Source organism: Mesoplodon densirostris, chromosome 11 (assembly GCF_025265405.1).
Source record: "Mesoplodon densirostris isolate mMesDen1 chromosome 11, mMesDen1 primary haplotype, whole genome shotgun sequence".
NCBI classification, from domain to species: domain Eukaryota; kingdom Metazoa; phylum Chordata; class Mammalia; order Artiodactyla; family Ziphiidae; genus Mesoplodon; species Mesoplodon densirostris.
In genome coordinates, this window is record NC_082671.1 from 65,972,068 (window position 1) to 65,998,414 (window position 26,347).

The following is a 26,347-nucleotide window of genomic DNA, read 5'->3' on the forward strand; positions in this document are numbered from 1 at the left end:
GGGACTAAGGGGAGGTGAGCAGGGCCCTCCTCTCAGGTGTACAACTTAAGGGATGCCAAAAAACTCAGAGATCGAGATAAATGATACTATTTTAATGCAATGTTTTTAAAAATCAAAATTAATGCAGGGAAAAAATCTATGATGAACAAAATATCCAAATTTTAAATAAAGGCAGAATCTGACCCTGCATATGCTAATCCTGCCTCAGTGGCCTCACCCCAACGAGGCCCTGCTGGTTCTCTGTCCATCAGAGACTCAGCCCAACCACCCAGTCCTAATTTAAAGAAGAAAAAGAAGCCCCCCCTGGGTGGAGCTGCTGGAGCCCAAGCCCATCTCTGTCTCTGTGCCATCTTCCCTTGGGGGCTGCCAGCTGGCACCCAGGGACACGGCAGCACGACTGTGAACCATTCAGCCTCCCTCGGCTGTGGGCACGGCAGCCAGAATCCGAAGGGCGAGGGAAATCCCACCGGGGTACAGAACCTAGTCGAGGGCAGCGATGAGAACCACGGGGTCCACTTTATTAAATTAAGAAGGGGGCGTGAGCACACATGTGTGTGTGTGTGTACGTGTGCACGTGTGTGTCCACACCCGTATGGGCACGTACAGGGGGCAGGGCAGCCTCAGCCCTCAGAGCCCCCAGCCTTCTGAGTTCTGCAGAGCAGCACAGCCCCCAGGGGACCAGGGGCATCCAGGACTTGGGAACCCTCCAGCTGGTCCTGGGCCCTCATCAGGCTCGTTCCGTAGAAACAACCCCCCAAGTCCAGGCTCCGAGCAGGTGCCCGGGATGCTCAGGCCACAGTTTACATCAGCAAAAATGCCCACAACAAGAAAACGGGGGATCCATGAAGCAAAGGGCTGGTCGGCCTGGCCAGGTGCGGCCCGATTCCTGAGACGTCCCTGATCGTTCCCTCGGAGGCCTGGAAGGAGAGGAAGGGCTGCCTGCACTCAGGCTACGACACACCCTCCCACCCCCCAACCCTGAGGCTTGTAGCCACACAGACCCTCGGTGAGGAGATTTTGTGCCAGAACTTCTAGAATCTGTCCAAGAGCAGCGGCTTCCCAAACCCACGAGGGTGTCCAACTGAGAAGGATAAAGATTCAGTCACTTCCCAAGCAGGACAGGGCCACGAGTGTAGTAGGTCCTTTAACAAGGAACACACGGAAGGGACACGCAGAAATCAGCAATGAGCACAGAACCCCTGACGGACCTGCAGGGTCCTGACTCCAAATGACAGAAGGCTGAAGAGTCAGGGGGTGATTTTCTTCATTCCAAGGCCTCAGCCCGCCTGCGGGGCTGGTCCCCGCAGCCGGACGGGCTGTCTGCATGAAAGGAAGGGGGGTTGGAGGTCCGTGCTCTCAGCTAGGTGTACGTAGCTGACGCGGGTGGGAAGCGCTGGGGCGGTGGGGGCAGTCAGGAGTTCCGGGGTGTGGGGAGGTCGATGACTATGGGTGGGTTCACGGGCTGGTAGTTCACAGTGCACACAGATGCGTTCACATAGGTGGTTGTCCCATCCGCCATGACTCCATACCCTAGAAAGTAAGCACACAGCTGTCAGGGCTGAGAGGTGACACCAGGACCCAAAGCAGTGAGGGGGGTCTTGTGAGTGTGGTAGTCAGAGGGCACTCAGCCACAAGGGGCTGAAGATGTCTGGGCCGAGCTACTGAAACCATCAAGCACAGGCTCGTCATCTATAAATGGTGATGATGACAGATGCTCCTCCCAAGCCTGCTGTGAGCAGCAAATGAGATAATAATTCACATGCTCGGCTCAGTGCCTGGAAAGCACATGGTGAGACATCATCACTGACATCATCACCATCACCATCATCACCACCGTCACCATCATCACCATCACCATGATCATCACCATCATCGTCACTATCACCATCTCATCATCGCCATCATCACCATCATTATCATCATCACCACCTCCATCATCACCATCATCACCATCACCATGATCATCACCATCATCATTACCATCACTGTCATTATCACCACCATCATCATCACCATCACCACCTCCATCATCACCATCACCATCACCACCACCTCCATCATCACCATCACCATCATCATTACCATCATTGTCATTATCACCACCGTCATCATCACCATCACCATCATCACCATCACCACCATCTCCATCATCACTACCATCATTGTAACCATCATTATCATCACCACCATCATTGTCATGTACTTTCTTCTCCTCACCTCTGTCCCCAAACATACCCTCTTCCCACCACATCTACTGGTCAGAATCCTCCTCAATCTTGAGCTCAGCTCACCTCCAAACCAAAAGGGACACTTCCCCTCCTCTGTGCAGGCTACCCATTCTTTGGAGCCTGCATTTTTCTTGTACAATCATGCAGGGGTGTGGTTTGGATCACACACAACCTTGGATCTGATGGCACTACATGCCCACAGTAGGTCTACAGAAAATGACAGCCGTTATTATTATCCCACAGCATAAGAGCTGTCCATCTCTCCCATGACCTTTCAGATTCTGCCTTTGATGGCTCATCTGTTGCCCAGGAGTCTGTGAGCTCCCTGGGGCTGGAGAGGTCTGATCACGCCTGCCCCTGACCGCATGATGCAGAGGGAAGGGTCTGAGCTTTATTTGCTTCTGAGCTGGAAAGTGATCTGATGTGGACCAAGCCATGTGAGTCCCAGAGGCCCTGGCCCAAAGTTCAGGAGGCCAGGAGACAAGCTTGGGGGAAAACCACGTGCTTCCTGGCAGGGGACAATGGGACCGGGAAGCCTTGGACAGGTGGGATAAAGGTGCAAAAGGAGCGAAAGGAGGGATCTGTCAAACTGGTGAACTCAGACTCCAGTGAGGAAGCCTGAGGTCTAATGAGGTAAGCCCTGTGCAGTGACAGGCCGGGGCAGTCAAGGCTGGAGCCGACATCGCCAGTCACCTTCATGGCCACCCTGCCCACTCTTTCGAGGTGATGTGGACATAGCAAGGGGTCCTGCCCCCCAGGGCAGAAGGCAGAACCTCATGTCTGTCTGTGTGGGGGGGGGCAGGGGTGGGGGGAGATGCCAATAAAGCCCCTTGGGCAGGCAGGCAGCCCTCCCCATCCATTAAACACCTACTGTATGCCAGGCCGTAGGGATGTGAGCAACAAGACAGGGCCACCTGCCCTGTAAGGAGCTCACAGTGTGCCCCCAAATCGAACACCTCCTCCACGTCACATCCAAATGTCCCCTCCTCCAAAAAGCCCCCAGCCATCTCCGAAGACTTCCCAGGGTGGAGGAGGCATGGCAGAGTTGCAGGGCTCCAAGGAAGTAAAACTTACTTCTAAGTCTTGCCAGACTTTTCTTCCATCTTCCTATGATAAAACATTTCAGCAATAGCTAACTGATAGCCGACATGTGGATAGGCATTTATGAAGTGTATGTAGGAAACGGGCTATTTCTCTCTGGCCAGGGAGGAGGTGCCTGGATTCAAGGGAGGTGAGACAGCTCCCCTGAAGGGCCAATGAGGTGCCCCGCCCCACTGCCGGTAAGGCCCCCACCCCCGCTGACCTTCATGGATGTGGCCGAAGACATGCAGCCGCGGCTGGACACGCCTTTGCACCGTGTTGAGCAGCTCCACGCAGCCCACCCGCTGCATCTTCTTGGGGACCCAGTCCAGGAAGCCTGGCGGGGGAGACAGCAGGAGGGCAATGACGGGGCCCAGGCCGCAGCTCTGCAATCTCAGAGACACAGTGGCCCTGGACCCACCCTGCCCTGCTCTCCCCACCCTACCCTGCCTCAGCCTCCAGGAGGGAAGCCTGGCTCCAGCTTGCACTGCCTGGGGCCTCGCAGCCTCATCCTCCCCTGCAGGGCGGCACAGAGAGCCCACTTATAAAAGCCCGAGTAGGCCAGGCACGGTGGGGAGGGGGCAGTCTCAACAGCTGTGAGCCCCCCAGACCATTCATGCTCAAAGTGGTCTCAAGACTGGCATCCACCCATTGCAGAGAGAAGCAAACTGAGGCCAGAGAGGGACAGCGGAGGCCCAAGGCCACCCCAGCAGGTGGCAGCAGAGCGGAACCCGGCAGCAGGATTTCCATGTTGGAGACTTTCTAAACAAACATCACAAAATCATGAAAATGAACTTCTTCATCCACTGCAGCCTCGAGCACGTGGGCCATGTCTGGGTCTGCTCACACCGCCAGCCTCCCGGAGCCGTCCCATATGGTGGCTGTTTATTATCCTCACATGGCTACACAAACCATAGGAGAATACCTGATTACTCCAAGCAGACAACTAGGGTTCATCTCAGCCCCTCTCTGCTCAGGCGGGAGAAACAGGTTTCTACAACCGTTGGGAAGGGGAAGAGGAATCCTGCCACTCACAGAATCTGACAGGCTGCAGTGGGCCTGACTTAGAGCTGAGAGAGAGAAAGAAGGAGGGAGAGAGGGACGAAGGGAGAGAGGAAGAGAAAGAAGAAGGAAGAGGAGGAAGAAGAGGGGAGAGGTGGGGAGTAGGCAGGCAACAGGCTTGGAGCAGACACTTGGGTTTAAGTCCCAGGCTCTGCTACCTACTGGCTGTGTGACCTTGGACAAGTCACTTAACCTCTCTGTGCCACATTCAACAATTCATCCAACAACTGGGCTGGGCTGAGCACACAGGTGCCCCCAAAACAGGAGCTGTGTGCTGTGTGTGAAGCAGGCGTGGTGAGGCATCCAGAGAGCAGGAACCCAGAAGATGCTGTTGGAGGAGTGGATGGAGGGGTAGAAAGGGGGGAAGGAGGAGAGGGAGAGAGGGAGGGAGGAAGGGAGCAAAAAAATCTGCCTCAGAACCTCACTAGAAGCCACGTGTCATGCCTAAACCACATCAGGGCCCTGGGCCTCGGGGCTCCCTCCGTTTGGAAATGGGGGTAAGAAAGCCTTCATTTCAGCACTCTGTGAGGGTGGAGGGAGGCGCCAAGGGCGTCTGGCACACAGTAGGTGCTCAGGGTAGCTTCTCCGTGAACAGGTATCTGAGCGAATGACTCTGGAGCTGCACTGGGCCTCACCTGACAGCCCTTCCCACCTGGGATGCCCTGCCCGCACCCATCTCCCTCCCTGCCTCTCTCAGACCCGATGCTGAGACCACCCTTTCTGTCAGCCTCTGCGGGCCTCCTCTGACGATCTCTGTCTCAGGCTTCCCTCATCCTTGACCATGTCCCACTGGGCTTGGCCGTTCGGTGTCCCTCTGCCTGGCATCTTGGAGCCTTCAAGGCAAGCACTGCATCGGGTTAGCTCCTGGTCCCGCATGGCCCGGCCCAGCCCAGCCCCAAACACCAAGGGAGTGATGACAGGTTTGGTGGAGGCACTGGTGGGGGGGAAGAGGCCGGTCTGGGCAGGACTGCTGGGAGTTTGGACTTCATTCTAAGGACTGAGGGAGCCACAGAGGGTTATAGAGGGATGGCATGGCATAACGGGCCATTCAGAGAATTCCCTCCTACAGACATGAGGAGAGTGGACTGGGTGGGGCAAGACTCAGAGCTGGGGGACCAGTGAGGAGACCACGATGGTCATCAAAGAGACACAAGACACTGGCACGTTGTGGAGAGGAGAGAAAAGAGCTGGAATGCAGTTTGGGGGTAGAATCAAAGGGACGAGCTGAGGGACAGGAAGCGGGGTGTGAGGAAAGGGGGAGGGGAGGACTGAGAAAGGGGTCTGGGTGGCAGACGGCAGGCTAACGCGGAGACCAGGCGAGCGGTGACATCAGCTTGGGCCAGAGGGGGGCCGAGGGGCCGGGGAGGAAAGCTGCTGGCGGTGGAATCACAGGCCCTGGGGACTGTGGGATGGGTGGTCTGATGGGGTGGGGGGGGTGCACGGGATGGGGCCCGGTGAGAGTGACCTTGGTGGTATTCAGCCCCCAGGACTCAGCTCTGGAGAGTCAAGGGCCCATCCTGCCCTTTGACCTCCCCGAGCTCCAAGGTACCACGTGTATAAAAGGGGCAGCTGATCTGACCTCACTGCGCGGCTGTGAGGTGACACATTGAGTCCCCGGCACACAGTCGGTGCTCACGAAATAAGAACCACGACGGGGTGACCTGTCCCTGGTGCCCCAGCAAGCTGGACTCAGAACACAGCCCGTCTGCAGCTCCCCTTGACGGGCCCAGCTACGCCCCCGCTGCCAGCACCCACACCCGCTGTGTCCTCCCCCAGCAGGAGCAGGCATGCGTGGGGCTGGCCAGCCGAGGTGGGGCCGGCTGAGTCTTACCCAGCGGCGGTCCGTGGGTTACCAGGACGTCTACGCCTTCGGGAATGAGGTTCCACTTCTCGAGCAGTGCTTGGCCTCGCGGGAGGTTAAAACCCCAGCCGTAAAACCAGGGCTGCCTGTGGGAGAAGAGCACGTGGGTCAGAGAGGGCCACCGGGAGTGGGGGCAATGACACGGCAGGAGAAGCAGACCATAGTGCCAAACGGCCATCAGGGCCGGCCGGATGCCCAGAACCTCCCGTCCAAGGAAAGGTGCGGATTCACCTGAACTTGACCAGATATTGATCAGACTTTTTCCTTTTTCTATGATGAACAAGTATGATCTATGTAATATTTGAAAATGAAAGTAAAAAAGAAAATCAACTTCTGCCAAAGACCTCTCTTGTTCCAAGCCCTTCTAAGGAAATTCAGAGAACATTCTCACCTGTCCCCATGGTGGGAAAATGCTCCTCCATCCATCCTCCTTCCTACATTTGGGGCAGGTGGAGCCCCAGCCAAGAGAGAGTGGGTCCCAGGTGGAGGATGCTCCTTCCTGCCTCTACTCAAAGCTCCCAGCAGGGGCTCCACCGGGCTGAGTCCACCCCCAACATTAAGGTCAGGGCTGGGTGGACCGAGGCCATTTAACAGAGTTCCTACCTGTCGCCCAACCCGGACCTAGACTGGTCAGTGCAAGTCATTCCCCTCGATGGGTTCAATGGTGAGCGTGTGACCTAGGTCCTGCCAGTTGGAAGGAATTCCAGACGTTTCTTTCAGTGATGAGAGAAAAGAACACTGTCATCCCTGCATACAAACCACTGAGTTTCTTGCCTTGGGAGCTGTCAGTACCTATTAAACTGTCCCAAAGGGAGATGGCTGGTGCACATGGCCCAGGGGAGCAGCTGGATCAAATCGCACCTGACAGCCACCATACCTCTGCACTTCTCAGTTACATGGGCCAACAGAGAGCCATTTGAGTTGGGTTTTCATTTACAACAAAAGTATCCCAACTAAGAATCAGCCCTTAGGCCTAAGTCATTATAAGTTCCCCACAGTAACACAGCTCTTTAGCATTTACAAAGTCACCATCGTCACCACCACCAACAACAACTTTACTGTCATCACTGTGGTGGGTCAAATTGTGTCCCCCCTAAAATATATGTTGAAGTATCAACCCAGTACCTGTGAACGTGACCTTATTTAGAAATAGGGTCTTTGCAGACGTAATCAAGATGAGGTCATACCTGATTAGAGTGGATTCTAATTCATGACTTGTGTCCTTATAAGAGGATCACGTGAAAACACAGACACAGAGAGGAAAAGGCCATGTGACAATGGTCGTAGAGATTGGAGTGATGTGTCTACAAGCCAAGGAATCCCCAGGCTGCCAGCAACCACCAGAAGCTGGGAGAGTGGCACAGAACAGATCCTCCCTTAGTCCCCTCAGCAAGAACTAACCTTGGTGACACCTTGATTTCAGACTTCCAGCCTCCAGAACTGTGACAGAATCAATTCCTGTCATCTGAAGCCGCACAGTTTGTGATAATTAGTTATGCAGCTCTAGGAAACTAATATAATCACCATTACCACCATCACCTTCCCACCTGCCACCCCAGGGACCTCCACACCTGCAGCAAGGTTGGCAGACAGGTCTCTCTCTTTCTGTTTTATGGATGAGGAGACTGAGGGCCAGGGAGTAGAAACTAGAAATTGTCGCTGGCATTTCCTGCACACCTACTTTTTTTGCCAGGCGCCATCTAATTACTTTATAGGGATAAGTTTATCTAACTGTCAAAAGAATCCTGTGAATTAAGGGCTAGGATTATTCCCATTTTTCAGATGAGGACACAGAGGCTCAGAGAAGTGAGCTGGCTCAGGGATCTGGGCCCCGTGAGGCCAGGCACCTCATGTCCATTCGCTGACATACTCTGCACAAGTTGGTAGTACGGCTGGCCTTTCACATTCAGAGCCTCTCGTGTGTCAAAGCTGCCACTAACATCCCTCTCACGGCCCTCAGGGGCTCCTCCGTGGGAGGCTGACACCCTTAGCTGTTGACCCAACGTCTCTACCGCATTGGCAGCCACCCAATGCACCTCCGTGGAACCCTAGGGGTTCCAGGGAACAGCATTTGAGAACCCCGCTTTAGTCCCACAATGGCAGGCTCTGGACAGGAAGACTGAGGTTCAGCGAGAGGAAGGGAGGTGCCCAGGGTCACACAGTGGTCAGTGAAGAAGTCATTCTGGAACCCAGATCTGACCTCTCTCCCAGCTGCCGTCAAGCCTGCAGCGCCAAATCCTGGAACGTGGGCTTGTGAAGGAAGAGGGTGAGTGGCCATACTGGTTGGTCATTTGGGGTCAAAGGTGCTTTCGCCACTTCAGACACCTGGGGCATCCCGGCCGCTGCCAGCCTTTGCTTGTCTGTGACCCCTGCCTGGGACACTGGGTCCCTCCTCTCCTCCTGCCTGCCCCTGACCCCACGCCACGTTTAGCCTTTCAAGCCCTGTCTGATCCATCTTCCTTCTCACCCCGAGTGACTGGCACCTGCCCAGGGGAGGAGCAAATGTTTGTTTAACAAATGGCGTTGAGTGAGAGAGGGCTGGATGGATGGATGAAGTTAACGGGATGTCGAACAGGACTCTTCCTGTTGCCTGGGGATCGCAGCCAAAACTTCAAAGCTGAACACGAACCCCAATGCTGGAATGAAAGCCCCAGGTACCACCCAGGAAAACTTACTAAAAATAAGCAGAACATGCCAGGCCACCATCTCCCCACGCCCCTACCAGCCTAAGTTTTGATCTTGAGGGAGACTTGTGGCTCCTGCCTTGTTCTTGTGGGGGCATGGGGTTCACCCACACCCAGCCATGAGTGCCTTCCAGGGGGACCACCTGTACAGGTGGGGGCCTGGGGATCTGCCCTCTGGAGAGCCCGTGAGAGGAGAAACAGACAGGGAAGGGCAGGTGCACAGGAGCTGTCTGCACCCCCAGGTTTGGGCTGTCCCAAGGGATCCCCACCCACAGGAAGTGCCCTCCGAGTGACGAGACCAGGTGGCCGGGGCTGGGGAAGGCAGCTGGGTGGGTGGCACTGGGAAGTCCCTCGGAAGCCGCCTACTCCCTCAGTCACACCCGACTCAGGCCTGCCTTTGCACTTCTGCAGAAAGCTGAGGGTTCTCTCTGCAGAAAAATGTCTCCACACACACACAATTTTACATCCACCTTCGAGGGAATCCTGGGATCAGACGGACCTGGGTTAGAATGGGTCCACCTCTAACTACCTGTGTGACCTTGGGCAAGTGGCTTAACCTCTCTCTATGCCTCAATTACCCCACCTGTATAATGGGCATAATAATAATACCCTTTGCCTCAACAGGGCTTTGAAAGGATTAAATCAATCCATGTAAAGTGCTTAAAACAGTGCCTGGTCCAATGCTTTGCAACTGCCATCATCTCCATCACCACCCTCCCCACATCAACACTGTCACCGCCACCACGATCACCATCGTCATCTCCATCACCATCACCACTACCATCATAACCATTATTATCATCATTACCATCATCAATACCATCACCACTACCACCACCATCACCATCATCATCTCCATCACCATCATCATCAGCATTACTATGGACCCCTCCTGAAACCCACTCACGGAACGTGGATGAAAAACCTTTGGCCCAGGGCAGGGTTTTTCAAACCACATTTTGAAGGGTCAAACAGCATTTTTAAAAAATTAAAGGAAAAGGGGGAAATAAAGTTGAATAGAAAACATCAGAGTACATCATAGCAGGGAAGGGACACTTTAGTTAAATATATTTGTATTTAAATAGACGCCCACATAAGGGTGTACTGAGTCACAATGTAAAAAAAAAAATGCTTTTCCTACCACGGTTCCTGGTCAAAAGCAGTTGGCAGCCCTAACATACTGAGCTCACAGCTCTGCAATTTCTGAAGCCCTCAGACCCTGGGCGTACTCAAAGCCCCACTTTGGCTAAGCCAGGGCGGGGTCCCTGCAGGGAAGGCTGCAGCAGCCTGGAAGCTGCTCATAAAGCCAAGCCCAGTAGTCCCCCCAGAAGCCCACAGCCCGTCAGCTTACAGCAAAAGGAGCAATGCCTTTCTGCTGCCTTCCAAACACAGCATCCAGTTTTCAAAAACCTAATCAAATATTTACAAGAGGGGACAAGGCCGCATCAGCATGGAGAGAAGGCGTCTGTGAGTTCCCATGAGCCACAGCAAGGAGTGACTTTTTGGAAAAGACACTCTGTAACATATCAGAGACCCCACAGACCCCCAGGAGCTGACCCACACGAGCCCCTGCCTACCTTACCTTCCCCCTCCAGTACTAATGAGCCTTCCTCTGGGGGTGGTGTTTCCCCATAGATATACCTCTGTGGTTCTTGGAAACACGTCACCTCAAATCCTGGGAAGCTGGAATCCACCCTGCCCCCTGGGATGCCCGGAGAGGTTGCTCAAGGGCACTGAAGTTGGCATCAGACACTCTGGCTCTGCCCCTGGGCTGGATGCACCCAGACTCTTTCACCGTGTAAACTGGGATAAGGATGCCTATGGCCCCAGGTGTGACCCCGTGAGGGCAGAGGGGTCCTTCTTGCTCGATGCTCTACCCCACCCGTTGCCTGACACAGAGGGGAGGGAAAGAAGGTGGGTGGGAGGAGGTGTAAGGGAATGAAATTGCACTATCATCGCAAAAATGCCTCCAAATTCCCAGGAGCTCCATCACTGGGAAAAGGGGATGTTCTGGCCTTTATTGAAATCTGGGGGGAGCAGGAAAAGTCAAGTCATGCATGGAAACGTCCAGAGGAGACATTTCTCAGGGCGGCCCGCAGGTTGGGAGGCCTTTCTCAGGGGTGGCCAGGAGCAGGGCCAGAGCAGCGGGAGAGACGGACTCTTCAGGGTGACCTCACTCCCCAGGGTCTGGAAAAGACCTCGGCCACTCCTGCATGACGTCCATCCAGGTTTGTGTCATGAGAAGAGGAGCCAAAGGGATGGGGGGCACCAGCCCTTCCCGAGGGCACAGTCGGCCCCAACGTCCCAGGCATCCTGCGTTTGGTCACTTGACCCTCTCTCCTCTCCCAGCAGGGCCCTTTGGGGCCAGAGGTGAAGTGCGAGGCTGCTTGGGGTTCCAGACAGAGGTCAGGGCAGGCAGGGGCTTGCAGGGCCTGTCATCCAAGCAGCCCGGATCCAGCCCGGCCCCGAGCTCCCACCCACCCTGGGGGCAGCTGTGGGCTGAGACCCACAAATGCCTGAGACGGTGGGCGCTGCCAGAGCCACGGTCCCCATCCCCAGTGCAGCTGGCGCCTGGACGCAGCCTCACTGCCCTGAGGGCCAGGAGCCCTGACGTCCGCCCACCGTCCAGGACACATCACAGACCCCGAAGAGGTCGTATGGATAAGAATTCCGACAGAGCTATGGCAGGCGGCTTTATGTCCTGAATTTCTGTCTTTCTGTTCTAAAGTAACCATTGGAATAATTTCCTTACAGAATGATAGTTGCCATGACAACCAGAGCAAATTTTCCTTTTCTGAAACAGATGTCTCATTTAGTTGAAAATTAGAATGTGAACAAACCCATGGGAAAAATTAATTCAAACTTTAACAGAGCGGTGAATACAATGTAATCTCTCAGAGGTTAACCCCTTAACAGCTTTTTTGTGCGCTTACGGTAACCTTCGAATCCAGTCTAATTAGGCCCGCTTAGCCAATATAAATGACCTCTTCGTGGCCAATCATTAAACGGTTTCCCCCTGAAGCGTGAATTCCGGGTTCCCTAATGGCAGACGGGAGGGGGGGCGATGCCTGTCTGTAGAGAACGGCTGAAGCAGAGCCTCCCCTGCTCTGGTTTTTCCATCTCCCCAGGTAAAGCACATGCCCTGGGAAAGGGGGTGTACCAGGGGCCATTCAATTAGCCTGGAGTATGGCCACCCCATTTCCCAGGGATGCTGGGGAGTGGGAGTGGAGGAGGCCCAAGGTGTCCTGGGTAGAGCTGGGCCCAGTGGTGCACCCAGGCCAGGGCGCAACGCCTGAGGGCAGAGGCCAGGGGAGGGGGGCCCCCTTGATAAGCCGCCAAGGGGTCACCGAGGGGACACCCACACAGGCCTAGCTCCAAAGGCTCTCCATGAGCCTCCAATCCTCACACCCACCCCGAGGAGCAACTGCCATCACTGCTCCATTTTACAGATGCACAAACTGAGGTGCACAGAGAATTGCCCAAGGTTACCTGGTAACCAAGTGGCACAGCCAGGGCTCCAACCCAGACAGCAGATTCCAGAGCCTGTGCTCTCTGCTTCAATCTCAGAGTGATGACAACAGGACCAGGAATCCTGCCCACCTTCCTCAGCAAACCCCACTTTACCAGCCACTTTCACACCTTAGCTCAGTTAGTCCTCAGGACAAAGCTGTCAGGAGGCCCCCACTTTAGAGACGAGGAAATGATTGCACAGAGAAATCATGGGTCTGGGGACACTCAGGAGGCCAGAGGGACCTGGACCAGGGTTCCCAGCTCCTGCATCCTGTGCCCAGTGGGCCGCTGACCCGGATGCCGCTGGGGCAGCTGGACCCCAGTTTCTCCCTCTTCAATGGCAGCTGCCTGCCCGTCCCTCTGAGCCTGGCTGCACTCTGGCTCCTGGTGCTCCACCTCTCATCCACCCTGTGACTCTTCTAGTCCAAAACCTTCCATGGCTCCCAATTACTTCCAGGACAAGCCCAAACCTCATGGCCTGGCATGCGGGGGCCTTGGGCTCTGCCCCATTCCACCTTTCGGACCATCCTGCTCAGATTCCCCAATGAGCTCACCACCCACCAGTCACAACAATCCTCTGTTTCCTGAACAAGGCCCAGCCTTTCCCCACCTCTGGGTTTTTGCTCATACTGTTCCAGCCATCTGAAATGCCCTTCCTAGCCTCTCCTCAGAGTCCATGACCCATTATATGTTAAGGCCTCGCTCAAAGGCCACCTCTTCCAGGAAGCATCCCCTGATCACCTCCATCCCCAAGCACAAGTGACCCTCCCTGTTCTGAGTGCCCTTATACAGGCTCCTTCAGGGCAGGCCCGGGTCAAACCATCCCTGAATCCATCCTGCCTAAACTGATGGCTGGGCCCAGGTGGACCTCAGGGTGGGTTTGCACAAAGGGGGCCTGAAGGAATGAACGAATGAATGAATGATGGAATGAACTGACAGGTGCTCTACCTGGCAGGCAGGCATGTGGGAAGAACTAAGCATTAACCCTCCCCTCCCCACACCCTCCCCGGGAGCCCTCCCCAGAGCCCCTGGCTGTCAGGAAGCCCTGAGACCCACCACCAGGACCACAACCAGAACCAGAACTCTCGCCATCTGCTGAGCCTCCCATTCTCCCTCACCCTGCCACGACCTGCCTGGGGGAATCCTGTGCCCATTTCACTGATGAGGCCTCAGAGGTGACGCTCACCTCCTCGGCTGCATCCGACTCACCGCCCTTGGGGGACCTTCCCTGCCTCCCCAGGCAGCCCGCTCCCTAGGTGAGGGCAGGGGCGGCTGCCCTACAGGTGGAAGGGAACAGCCTCTCACAGTGGCCCGCCCCATCCCCCCACCGACCAGGTGCTCTCCCACTTCCGCCTCTTCTTCTGCGGGGCGAAAGCTGCAGTGTGAGCGGGGCAGGGCCCTCTCCCCACCAGCAGCCAGCCGCCCCTGAGCTCTAAGACAAGCCTGACCAGGTCCACTCCCTCTCCGGCTGCAGACCGAACACTCATCTTGACCCTAATCTGTTTGTTCTTCCTGCCCCAGTAACCCCTCCCCAAAAGGCCAGGCTTTCCGGGGCCACTTCCAGGGAGCCAAATACAGCCTCTGCCTTCTCTCAGGGACAGCCAACACTGAGGGCATCTCAGGTGAGGATGACAGTTGTCACTGGCCCACGTGCGTCCTGGGACCCTCTCAGCACTCCAGTGAGGCTGTGCTCCCATCTGCAGCAGGGAAACCAAGGGTCAGCGTCGGTGACACCCCTGGGTCCCCCGAGCGAGTTCCTGCTGACTCCTCACCCCACAGGCGGCCCCCATTCCTGGGGACGTCCCGGTTCCGGTGGAGGCAGGTTTGCCTTGCTCCTTCTCTGCATCTCCCGGGCTTGGGAGCCAAGCGGGAGTCTGGGGGAGCCGCTGCCACAGCAGGGGAGCCGTGGCTGCCGGCGAGGGGGCAGGGCCAGGACGAGCAGCGACGTGTCCTGGGGACTGTCAGTCACACACCTTGCCCCACACACACTTAGGGCAAGTCAGCAGCAAGAGAAGTGGAACCAAAGAACCGGGTCCTTTGTCATTCCTAATTAATTTCCCCCACCCTTCCGAGGCGCAGAATCATTCATCTTTTGTTTCGCTGGGACCCCTCTGCAGCTGGGAGAAGGCAGAGGACTCGCTTCAAACATTAATCTCATGTAGAAGGGTGTGCGTATGTGTGCTGTGGGGCCTTCCAGAAAGAAAACAACAACGTGAAATCAAGGAAGGTGAGGATAGGAAAGGAGCAGAAGAGAAATCCCGTGCGTGTGAGAGAGGCTGAGTGTGAGAGAGGTGAGAAAGTGTGTGTGAGAGAGTATGGGTGCTCATGTGTGTGTGTTATGTGGTGTGTGTGTGCACGTGTATGGCATGCGTCTGCAGGTGCGTGTGCACACGCTCGTGCAGAGATAGCACAGTGTGGGTCCAGACATGAGGAATTTCTTCCCCCGATCAAAATTTGGCAACTGCCAGTCGTGTGTTAAGGCTGATGAGTATAATAACCGGTGGAGGAAGGAGAGGGAAGTGACCACTGGTGGAGGACACTGCTCAGTCCCTCGGGGACCCTCCCAAGCCTGTCGTGTCCCTGTCACAGGACGAAACGAGGGGGCACCAAGGCTTGGGCAGGGCTCGCGGTCAGCAGGCTTCCCAGCTTGTCTTGAACAGATACAGGCTGTTCCCAACTTGATTTGGGCTCTAGATGGGAAGGGAGGAAAGTACCGCTGAGGTTCTGTGATGCTGCGACCAGCACACGGGGGTCCTCACTCGCTGCACCCTGGCAGGGCCCTGGGAAGGAGAACACGAGGGCCCGGGGCTCGGGGAGCATCCAGCACTCACGGGGCCAGGGATCTAGGACCCCAAGGCCAGCCTCTTGTGGTTCTGCAGCCCAACAGGGATGGGGCCAGGGCCAGGCTGGGAAGCAGCAGCCGATGAGACAGGTCAAAAAGCCAGCCGCCCCCGGAGCTCCCCAACTCCACCCACCTGGACGGAAACCTGGCACCACCTCTGCCTACAGCTGAGATCTTGGACCAGTCGCTTGACCAGCCCACGCCTCACCTCACCTCTCTCCTCTGTAAGACAGGGATGAAAACAGTCCTGCCTTGTCCTGTTGAGAGTGAAAGGCAGAGCAGGTGGGACCGTTGTGCAGCAGACTCATGGGAAGTTTGCTGAATGAGGGTTTCAGGTATTGAAGGGGAGGGAAAGCCTTGGCCTCTCTTGTCTGAACAGATCAAGGCCACGATCTGTGCTGAAACCACCTAGAAATGCAGGATGAAATGTAAATAAGCACAGTGCTAGATGCCCGGGGACTGCTAGCCTCTGAACCAGGGAACGTGGGTCTTCATGGCCCTGAAGCAACAAGAGAGAAGGCCCTGGTGGTTAGCAGGGGCTGTGACCAGAAAGCTGGGTTCCCAGAAGGCTTTGGGGAAAGAGTGGACCACGGGGAGGCCTCCACCAGAGGGAAGCTTCCCCTGGACCTCTGACCCAGGCTTCCCCAGGCCGTGAGCCCGTGGGCCCAGGAAGCTCTAATCCATGAAAGGAGCAGAAGGGGGTCCCTGGCCAGGTGCACCCACAGATTGGGGTAGACATCCTCTCTGAGGGGCACCCCCAAACCTGGCTGCCCAGGATCCCCCAGATAGAGCCTTGCAGAACATGAGCGGGCAACCCCAAATTACGACACCCCAAACACCTCGGAGAATTACCGGAGAGACTGAAAAATGAGTATTTTTTTTAAGAGATGAAAAAGATTTTCTTAATAGAAAGAGCAAAGGGTGAGGTGGCTGGAACTGAGCCCCAGGCCCACCCATTCCTCAAGCAGAGCCAGAAGGACGGAGGGTCCGGAGCCCAGTGCAGGGCACAGCAGTCCAAACTGGGCTCACCGTGGTCTCCCATCAGCTTCTGGCGGTGGCAGGGACAGCGGGGACACCGGGGGCAGCACGGGCTGTCTCAGGCCTTGGCGACGCCAGGATCCCACTCCCCTGGCACCCCCTTGACCATATTATGGTGACAGACATTGAGAAGCAAGGGAAAAGCTAGGAGTTCATTATTTCACCCTCTCTCTTCTTTTTTCCCGGAAAGATGTATTTTATCAAGCCTTTTAAAAAGCATTTTATTTTAGCACCTCTCTGTCTGCCATTCTGGGCAGGGCCCCCATCCTTCCACCCTGGCCCATCTGGGCTCTCAGTTACTGTGGGACCTTAAGCCATTCGCTTCATTTTGTGGGTCTCAGTCTTTTCAGCTATACAGTGGGGACAAGGGTTAGACCTCACTCATGGTTGTGAAGAATTCAAGCAGCTGGAGCAGCTATAAGTTCAGAGCCCTTGGGTCAGCAGTGAGAACAGTAACATGCTACTATCCCATCACTAAGCAGAGCCCCAGCACCTTCAGGGCACAGAGTTTAAATTCCCAGGCTGCTCAGTTCCTGCCTTCTCCTCGCACCCACCACCCCCAGCGGGCCTGCTCTATGCACACAGGGAAGCAGAGGGAAGGGTGTCAAAGGCTCACGCTAGAACCCACGGCCAGCCTTGTCCAGGGGCCACCCTCTCTGTGCCCGCAGCCCCTGCAGGCTGTACGTACACAACCTCCTCCAGCCCCCACTCTGGGCAGTCGAGGCAGTAGCTGGAGAGGTTTGGGGGTAGGTGGGACCACCGTGTGCTGAATGCCTGTGTGCCAAGCAACTTACGCACAAGACCTCTCTGAATCCTAAGAACAACCCCACGAGGGGACTGTCCCGTTGTCATTTCACAGAAGCCAAGATCCTGACCTGAGGTCACTCAGCTGGGCCCTGCACATCCTGGCTGTTTGGAGAGAGCTGGTCCCCAAGGCTCTGGCTGCCCCCCAGGCCCTGCCCTGCCCATAGGCAGCCAGGCCTCCTAGCTGAGGATCAGGATCCGCGCCCAGACGCCCAGCAGCGGCCCGGCCACCACTTCTCAAAGTTTCCTGTCTCAGCAGGTTTAGATGCCTTCTTTCAAAATACCAGAAGTAATTAGACCAGATGGACTAGCTGCGTGCCAACTTCACTCCCTCCCTCACTCCTTAAAAAAAAAAAAAAAAAAAAATCAAGGCCGTTTTCAGTTAAATGAGAACAAAAAATGCATCCAAAACCCATAAATGAATACGGTATGTATACGGAATTTTTTTTTTAACACTTAGGATTTTGTAACAGCTGAGTTCTTCCTCTTCTTCTGCGGATGGTTCCCGCCCCCTTCCTCTAAGCTGCTCTCGGCGAAGGCTCAGCTCCGAGTCTGCATCTGAGGGGCCCAGAGATGACTTCCAGAAAGTCACGGTGCCCCGGGAGGGTGGCCGTGCAAGCACGCGGCTCTAGTGAGCCCTCCACCCCTCCCAGGCCGGACTGGACCGGGGAAGTGGTGACGCAGCCTCCCCTGGAGTCAGGCCCCTGCTCTCCTGGAGCCTCCACTGTTCTAGTTGGGAAAATAGACATGAAAGAAATGGGTTGCTGGAGTAGTTAAGACAGTGTGGCCCTGGAGCTAGGTGGGCTGAAGGAGCAGGCGATAGCCCAGACGCAGCCCCCGTGTGCCCGGCAAGGGGGGCAACACAGAGCAGCCAGGAAGGATGATCTCCATGTTTGGTGCCAGGCCAAGTGGAAAATCCCAAAACGGGATCCCTACCTCACACCGTCAATGCGATCACTGCCAGTGGACTCAACACCTAAACATACTGATAAAAGGCAAAACAGTGAAGATCTGGGAACATAATAAGGAAACATCTTCAGGACTTCAGGGGCGGGATTTCTTAAATAGGACACAAAAAGCACTTACTGCAAAGAAAAACAGTGACACATTTGACGACACCAAAATTACGAACTTTTAGTCATCTGAAGGTACCACGAAGAGAGGGAAGAGGCCGGTCACAGGGGAGGAAAAGCCACATCACACATTACATGTGATGAAGGGCTTGCATTCAGAATACATAAAGAATCTCTACGAACCAACACGGAAAGGGCAGACAACCCAATTATCTTTTTAAATGGGCAAAAGACCTGAGCCCTTCACAAAAGAAGAAATCCAAGCGGCCATGATTCTCAACCTCGCCGGTCGTCAAGGGAGTGCAAACGAAAACCACCTTGAGATGTCAGCACAGCCACCAGATAGGTACGATCTGCAAGGCCTACCATACCCAGTCCTGGCGAGGAGGTGAGGCAGGGTACTGCTGACGGGAGAAAAGCTGGAGGAGCCCCTGCCAAAGAGCTGTGCAGTGTATGACCTGACCACTCCGTTCCTGTGTGTGTGTGTGTGTGTGTGTGTGTGTGTGTGTGTGTCCACATGCACACACACTCAGGAGTACATCTCTATGTGCCCTAAGAGACATGTGGAATGTTCACAGAAATATTATTTACAATGGGCCCAAAGCAAGGGTGGTGGGAACTGGGCAGAATGGATAAATAAATCGTGATCTATTCATACGATGAAATCCTACACAGCACTGAGAAGAGAACCCGTCACAACTGCACACGATGACATGGAAGAATATTAAAAATATATAATATTGAGTGAAAAAAAGCAGTCATGGAACAACGCATGAGTCCATTTTTATAAAATTCGAAAAACAGGCAGAACCCAACTGTCTCAGGACACGGGTGGCCAGACGAAACACAACCTGCCCCGTTAAATTTGAACTTCAGACAAACAACACAATTCTTATAGTGTACGTACATTTAAAATATTGCATAGGACATATTCACATTAAAAAATTATCCTCTCTCTGCCTCTGGCCATCCTGCAGAATGGGATTGGTAATGGTGCCCTGTCACGGGGGACACAGCCAGGCCGGACCCATTCTTGGATCTCCAGAGCCCTGCAGGGGGCCAGGCACCTGGCGGCCACTGTGGGCCTCCAAGTGTGTGTCTCACAAGAAGTGGAACCTTTCAAATCTGACCCACCAGTCTCCCAAGCAGAGCATCCCCTGGTGGTAACACTTAGAGGAAAGGCCGGTCCTGGCGACCATGAGTTTGCTGTCTGCGGCCTCCTCCGGCTTGCTTTGGTGAGTCCTCAATATCAAAGCCACCCTCGTCCCAAGTCTAGCACCAAAAGGGCTTCTCTGAGAACAGGCCCATGCATCCCTCTGCTTACAGGGGATCATCAGCCTCAGGCACAGAACCAGTGGCCCTCTGCATGGGGGAGGAGCTGGGAGGACACCAGGCCCAACCACAGTGTATCTCTGCTTGCATGCCCCTTGTAATGGGCGGCTCACCACTCAGTAAGGCCCCACTGCCTCTCCTCTGGGCTCCTGCCTGTGGGATAGTCTTCCCACACTGATGAGAACCTGCCTTCTGTGTCCCTGCTTTGCCTTGTAGGACGACACAGAACAGGTCTGCCCCCAGCGCGGGTCAGCTTTGCCCACATGCTCCAGATACCACTGATATTAGGTTACTTATGGCTACTGATTTATTCGATCCCTGATCCCCGCCTGCTGGTGTTACGATGCTGCTAAAGTCGCCTGTATTCCACGTGTTAGTCAATATGTTAAGGGCACGGGAAAAAGAAAACGAAAACCCTGAACATCTGAATTTAATAATAATCACTGTCAGCTTTGCTGTCCATCCCCTCCTAACAAGCTGCCATATGCCCAGGCGGCCGGCGCCGGGGGCTGAGCTCGCCCAGCCTAAACCTCGACAGACAGTGGGGATGGCGAACAGCTCCCCCGAGCCAGGCAGAGTTGGCAGCCAGGCCACGAGGTTCTTTGCGAACTGATAAGAGCCACTTCCCCAGTGTGGCTTCACCTGACGACACCACAGAGAGGACCCAGGCGCCCCCTTGCCCAGATGGAAGACAGAGGCTCAGAGAGACATGACTTGCCGAGGTCAGATGTGAAGTGAGAGTCAGGGCAGTGGGGACGTCCCTGGTGTGTCTGGGTCCAGGGCACAAGCGTAACTGAAAGTCAGCTCTGCACACACGAGCACTGTGTCCCTTCCAGGCCTCGGGTGTGATGTGCCAGGTCCCCACGGGCTGAGGACGCAGGGCTACAGTGCTGCGACTCACTGAGCACTGGGAGACCAGGGTGAGGCCACCACCCACCGTGGCGGCCACCAGCCCGGCCTAATGGCCCAGCCTCAGGCCTCCGCTCTCTCACTGAGACCCTGGAAGCCACACTCCGCCCCCAGCACATCCACAGCCCTCTGAGCCTCCTGTGCCTTGCCAGGACTGTTTCCTCTGCCCATCACACCCTTCCCAGACCCCAGAGCTGCTTGTATCTATGGCTCTCCTGTGGGGAGACTTCCCCAACCCTAGCTCCCAGAGCTTCTCCTCTGTGGCTCTTGTTGAATCAAGGAATTGGTGGCTGATGTGTCTCCCATGAGGATAAAAACCCCATGAAGACAGGAGCTGCATCTGTCTGGCTCACGGCACGTCCCCAGAGTGGCCATGGGACAAATACTTGATCAATGAATTAACCAACCAACAGGTGGCCATGAGAACATCATTTTGATCCCCAGGTCTCAATGGGCCAACAAGGCCGATGTGCATCCTGAGGCTATTCAGAGGACCGAGGAACACATGAAGAGCATGTTGTCCCACGCCCGGCACACAGTAGGCGCTCATAAAAGGGCCTCCATCTTGGAGCAGACCGAGAGTGAGGAGAACCACCCACTGTGTGGCCCTGGGCAAGCCATGTCCTCACCAGGGCCTCTACTTACCCTTCTGTAAAAGGAGGTCATTGCAGGCCTGGTCCTACCCTAGGGGCTATTGAGGTATCAGCGGGAACAGAGCTCTCTCTGTCCTGGTCTCCACCCCAGCGGCTCCCCCAGTAATAATAACCACACTCTGGGCCTGGCCTTCATCTGGACGGGCCCACACAGCCCTCACAAGCCCCCTATAGGGTGGGCAGTATCATTTCCCTATACAGAGGGACCAGAAAGGCTAAGGCACTTGCCCAGAGTCACACAGCTAAGAGGTGGTGTTACCCCAATTTGAACAACCCTTCCCTTACCACCCAACTGCCCAGCCACTACTGTTGCTGAGATTCCGGGGGCCTGGTGGCAGGGGCCCACCCTCCCAGGCATGCAGGTCCCAGGGGTGAAGGTGGCAGAAGGAACTCAGGATTAGTTCCATGGTGCCATGGAAGCAGGTGCAAGCAACTGGCTCACACAGGGGGAAATGTAGTGAAACTTCCCCAGCACATGAGCCCACGTCTCACCTCACACCACCTGCTCCCAGCCCCAGACGGGGCCTAAAGGAACCCAGGGTTGCTGCATGGAATGCCAGCTCACAGCCTGCATCTCAGAATGCAGGCGAGGTGCCGTCTAGCCCTCGGCATTAAGGGCTGTGAACCAACAGCGGGCCCAAGAAGAGTGTGGCGGGTCCAGCACATAACAGGGGCCCCGAAATATGGCTCCTCCCTTGCCTCTTCCGCCTATGGAAACCCCACACCTCCTTCAAATACCCCCTCCAACAGGGAGCCCTCCTGGATCTCACCAAGCCCTCCTTGGGTCCCTTCTCTGTGTAGCAGCCTGGTGCTGGGCCCGCCATGGCATGGGGTCGGGGGTGTGCATCCAGCTGGGATGAAGGTAAGGGTCAAGGAGAAGACAGGCACTCCTCCCACTCAGGCCCCAGGGGGCCTGCAACTAAAAGGTCCAGAACTGCCCGTGCCAGAGCCACAGAAGTCAAAGCAGAGACCACAGGCAGCTCGAGCACAGAGCAGCTGGACACCAGCAAGGCTGACAGCGGCCTCACTCAGGCCTCAGCAGCGCCAGCACTTGGCCTGCAGCTGGCATAAGGGACCACAGGGCTGGCCTGACATCCCGGCCAGGAGCCTGGGGAGCTGGCCATCAAAGGGGTTCTTTGGGGCCCAGCTATGGGGCTGCACAGAGCTGCTCTGGGTGGGGTGGGAAGGACACTGAGGGACACCTGCCGGCTCCCACCCCCTGCTGTCCTCCATCCCACATCTGGGTTCCAGGCAAGGCTGTGATGGAAGGGGGCTCCACAGAGCAAATAACAAGAATGATGTCTCCACAACCACCCCCTGCAGAAGGTGCCCCATCACTCCCATTGTGCAGAGGAGGAAACTGAGGCACCGAGAGGTTAAGTGACTCGCCCAGGGTCACACAGCCCATAAGAGGTGAGGCCAAGGGGCTTCCCTGGTGGCGCAGTGGTTGAGAGTCCGCCTGCCGATGTCCCGGTCCGGGAGGATCCCACATGCCGCGGAGCGGCTGGGCCCGTGAGCCATGGCCGCTGAGCCGGCGCGTCCGGAGCCTGTGCTCCGCAGTGGGAGAGGCCACAGCGGTGAGAGGCCCGTGTACCGCAAAAAAAAAAAAAAAAAAAAAAAAAAAAGCAAGGATTCTGGAACCAAACTGCCTGGGTTTAATCTCAGCTCTGCCTATTCCTACCTGTGTGACCTTCCGCCAGGCCCTTACCCTCTCTGTGCCTCAGTTTCCTCACCTGGGAAATGGGGATACTAATAGTACCTGTCTATATGTGAGACAGTATAGCATATATAATTATTTGCCAGATATGGGGAAACCAAGGCTCAGAGAGTGGCAGCGACCTGCCTAGGGTCACACAGCGTGAGGGGAGAGCTGGCCCTGGGTCTCTCTGCTGCCTCTCCCAGCCCCTCTTCCCTCCATGCACTCGGCCTCACCTCGTCCATCCCCCCAGCACAGCTTCACTGTCACCAGCGGTCAGAACAGCGCCCACCGGGCACACTCACCACGGGGAGCCGTAGATCCGGAAGCCCCGCACGGTGACCTCCGAGTCCTGCAGGTAGATGCAGTTGGTTAGCAGCGACTGCACGTTCTCGTAGTTCTCCGGCTTCAGCTTCGACACGGACGGGAAGTAGTAAAAGTCCTGCTTGATGAGGTCGGCCATGAACTCCTGGTCGAAGGTCAGCTCGTGGTTGCCTGCGATCACGATCTTGTACTCGTAGGGCAGGCTGCCTGCAGAGCCGACACAGACAGATACACGGTGTGCCGCTGTTGGCTTCTGGAGGCCACGGTGCCGGGGGGAGGGGCAGGCAAGAGCCCCTGGACCCCCTGGCAGAGCTGACCCTCGCCACCGACAGGTGCCTTCTGATCAGAGGCGGCGGCGGCAGCCTGATCACCATTCCTGTGGCCTCCCTGCCCCCGCTGCTGCTGGGTGACAGGCCGCCCGCCCCCTAGACCAGCAGGACGGGGCTGGGCAGTTTCCTGCAGTGCCTCTGAGCTGCAGTGGACCCGGCCTCATCCTCAGGACTCCCCCACCTCCGTTTCTTCTGTCCAGGCCACTTTTCCACTGGAAGGAGACCCTGCCCTGGACCCCCAGGCCTGCCTCGCCAGCCTCACTGTCTCAGGCCCCCTCCACCTGGGGGTCTGACTTGTTAGCTTCCACATTAACAGGAATTGCAAGTTCTTTGCAGAGCCCAGGTCAAACCTTTGGAGACCCTACGCTCGGGAAAGATTACACTGCCCATCCCCACCCTTACTGCCATGGAATTCAAAGTCAAAACACAGTCTAAGTGGGAACAAAACAAAACCGTCCATGTATAACATACACTGAGCTAATCCTAGGGTCCTTCGAGCTGTGCCCTCTGCAAATTCCACGCGGTTCCTCAACGCCGTGCTTCTTCCCCTTTCTTTCTCTGGGGTCTTACGTCACAGATGCACTAGGCAGGTGTGTGCAATGCCTCCCGGGTCATCTGGCCTTGGGCTGGGTTCCAGCACAGCCGCCCAAGGCTATCACAGCCCCTCGGCCTCAGTAAACTGGCCGCCACCCGCCCTGCCTCCCCAACACCTGCCGGCAGCAGCCTGACCCCAGGCTCAGGCCCGTGACTCCCGACCTCCCACCAGCCTCAGCTGCTAGGCTCTCCAGGCCTGGAGAAAGAGTCATGATGGTACCTGATTAGGATAAAAAAATGAATTTTGAAGGTGAACCCCGAGGTCCAAGCCTCTTTCTTGCCCCCTCCCCAAGGGTGTGCCCTGGTGGGTCAAGCAAACACCAAGGGGCGTGTGAAGGTGCCAGCCCAGCATGGTGCCTTGAGGAGATGGGGTGTCCAGGCAGGAGGATGGTGACATTCCATAGCCATTTCACAGACAAGTAACTGCGGCCACTGAATGGAACTTCTAAACCACTGAGTTCTCGTTTCTGAAGGAGCCAGGACAAAAGACACCAAACTTTGCGTCTGTTTCAGCAAGAAAGTCGCTTCTTTTGTCCGAATTCTTCAGCAGTAACTGGCTAGTTAGCACGACCCCATGCACGTATAAGCCCTACTACACGTCAGGCACGGAGCCAGGCCTTCATCATCTCCATCGTGCAGACGCGGAAACTGAGGCTCAGGAAGCTGCGGGGTGATGTGCTGGAGGCCACGTGGCCAGGAGGCGGCAGAGCTGGATTCTGAGCCAGGCAGTCCTGTGTGACCCCCGACTTTCCACCTACTCGGGGAAAGCCTGGGAAAGCGCCCTCGACAAGGCCAGGGCGAGAGCCCCATCCTGACCACCGAGAGCTGTGGCCACACCTCTGGCTCCGGCCTCCCGTCTGGGGGTCCCAGGGTGATGTGAAAGGGAACCTGCCCAGAGGACCGCCCCGGGCTAACAGAGATCCACACCTCAGGAGGCGTCTTCTCCATTCCCAGTGACCATGACTCCCACAGGAGCACACATAGGGCAAAGTGCCCGGCTTTGGAGCCAGCGGACCTGGGTTCTGTCACCTCTCGTCCGAGCAGGTCACTTAACCTCTCTGAGCCTCAGTTTCCCCTCTGATCAATGTGAGTGTGCCTGGTAACTGCCCCTTTCTGGGGGCCAAGGGCCTCGTGTGGCCCCCAGCTCCACCAAGCCCCTTCCCTGTGGCTGGTCCCACCCAGTGGTAACACAGTCCAGGGACAGCAGAGCTTTCTCACTCTTGACCATGACCTGAAACTCGACCTCCTCTGCTGTGTGAGCCTTCTATCAGAAACCCAATTCCAGAAATGCCTCTTCTCCAAATTCTGAGGACTGTCTGCCTTACTGGGAACCGAGGCCCACAATACCAGGTCAGCTACGACAGACGTGGGATCAGACTCAGCTCCCCATAAGGTTCCAGGAAGAACCCCGTTTGCCCAGCACTGTGGAAGCTCCAGGAAGGGGCAGGGTGAGTTTTATGGCTGTGCCATACAATGAAGTTCTAGGTACCATAACTACAACTATTATCATATTCTAATTGCAATGAAATGGAAGCGTCCAGAACCCAGTTAGAAACTTCTCCAGCCCGCCCCCCTCCCACCCCTGCAGTTGGGACCTGCCCATTCTGCCTGGCCTCAGGCTCTATGGCTGTGGCAAAGGGCTGTTGGGTGGCCGCTCACCTCCCAGCCTGGCCACAGAGGAGGTGGGGACCCCAGCACGGAGAGAGAAGTTTTTCACAAAACAAGCAGAAAACCATAATCTGTTCATCACTGCCTCACTGGCCACCCAGACTTCTTTAGAGGTTTGAGAAAATAGCGTTCTCTCTTCTTTGGTGTTTGTCAACTCTGGGAGGCTGTCCGATGACAGGCATGGGCTCCAGGGGCTGACAGCTGGGTCCCAGACCCAGTTCTGCCACTAACCGGCTATGTGACTTGACCTCCCCGGGCCTTTGTTTCCTCACCTGTGAAACAGGAAGAATAATGCCTACCTCGCAAGACCGTTCTAGGATTACACAAGACAATGAATGGAAACACACAAAGCCTTTTGATGTTCAGAAAAAGTCAGCTTCCCTGGGCCAGAGTTTGCAAACTAGAAGCCAGCAGGCCAGCCCAGCCCACAGGCATATTTTGTTTGGCATATTTTTTTGGCTTTTCTAAATTTGAATTTGTTGCCAACATTAAAAATTAGAGAAATTCCAATAAAATGTCATTCTTTCTGTTTTCTAAAAATCAATCAATCAATTTTAAAATCTCACCAAGTGCTGAGTGCCTGTGCTTCCCTTAGACAGGAAGCAGAGGGCAGTTTGCCCAGTCCCCACCTGTCCCTACTACTCACACCCAGCCCACTTC

General features: G+C 55.8%; 1 protein-coding gene across 1 annotated transcript in view; it reads right to left on the reverse strand.

Moving 5' to 3' along the window:
- Positions 1-1,411: 1,411 nt before the first annotated feature.
- MPPED1 (metallophosphoesterase domain containing 1) overlaps positions 1,412-26,347 on the reverse strand; it is a 61,531-nt gene continuing 36,595 nt past the window's right edge. Inside the window, exons 3-6 of the mRNA XM_060113492.1 lie at positions 23,078-23,303; positions 6,202-6,317; positions 3,532-3,645; positions 1,412-1,530 (exon numbers count right to left, since the gene is read on the reverse strand). Of these exons, the coding sequence (XP_059969475.1) occupies positions 1,412-1,530; positions 3,532-3,645; positions 6,202-6,317; positions 23,078-23,303 (575 nt within the window). The remainder of the gene's footprint in view (positions 1,531-3,531; positions 3,646-6,201; positions 6,318-23,077; positions 23,304-26,347) is intronic.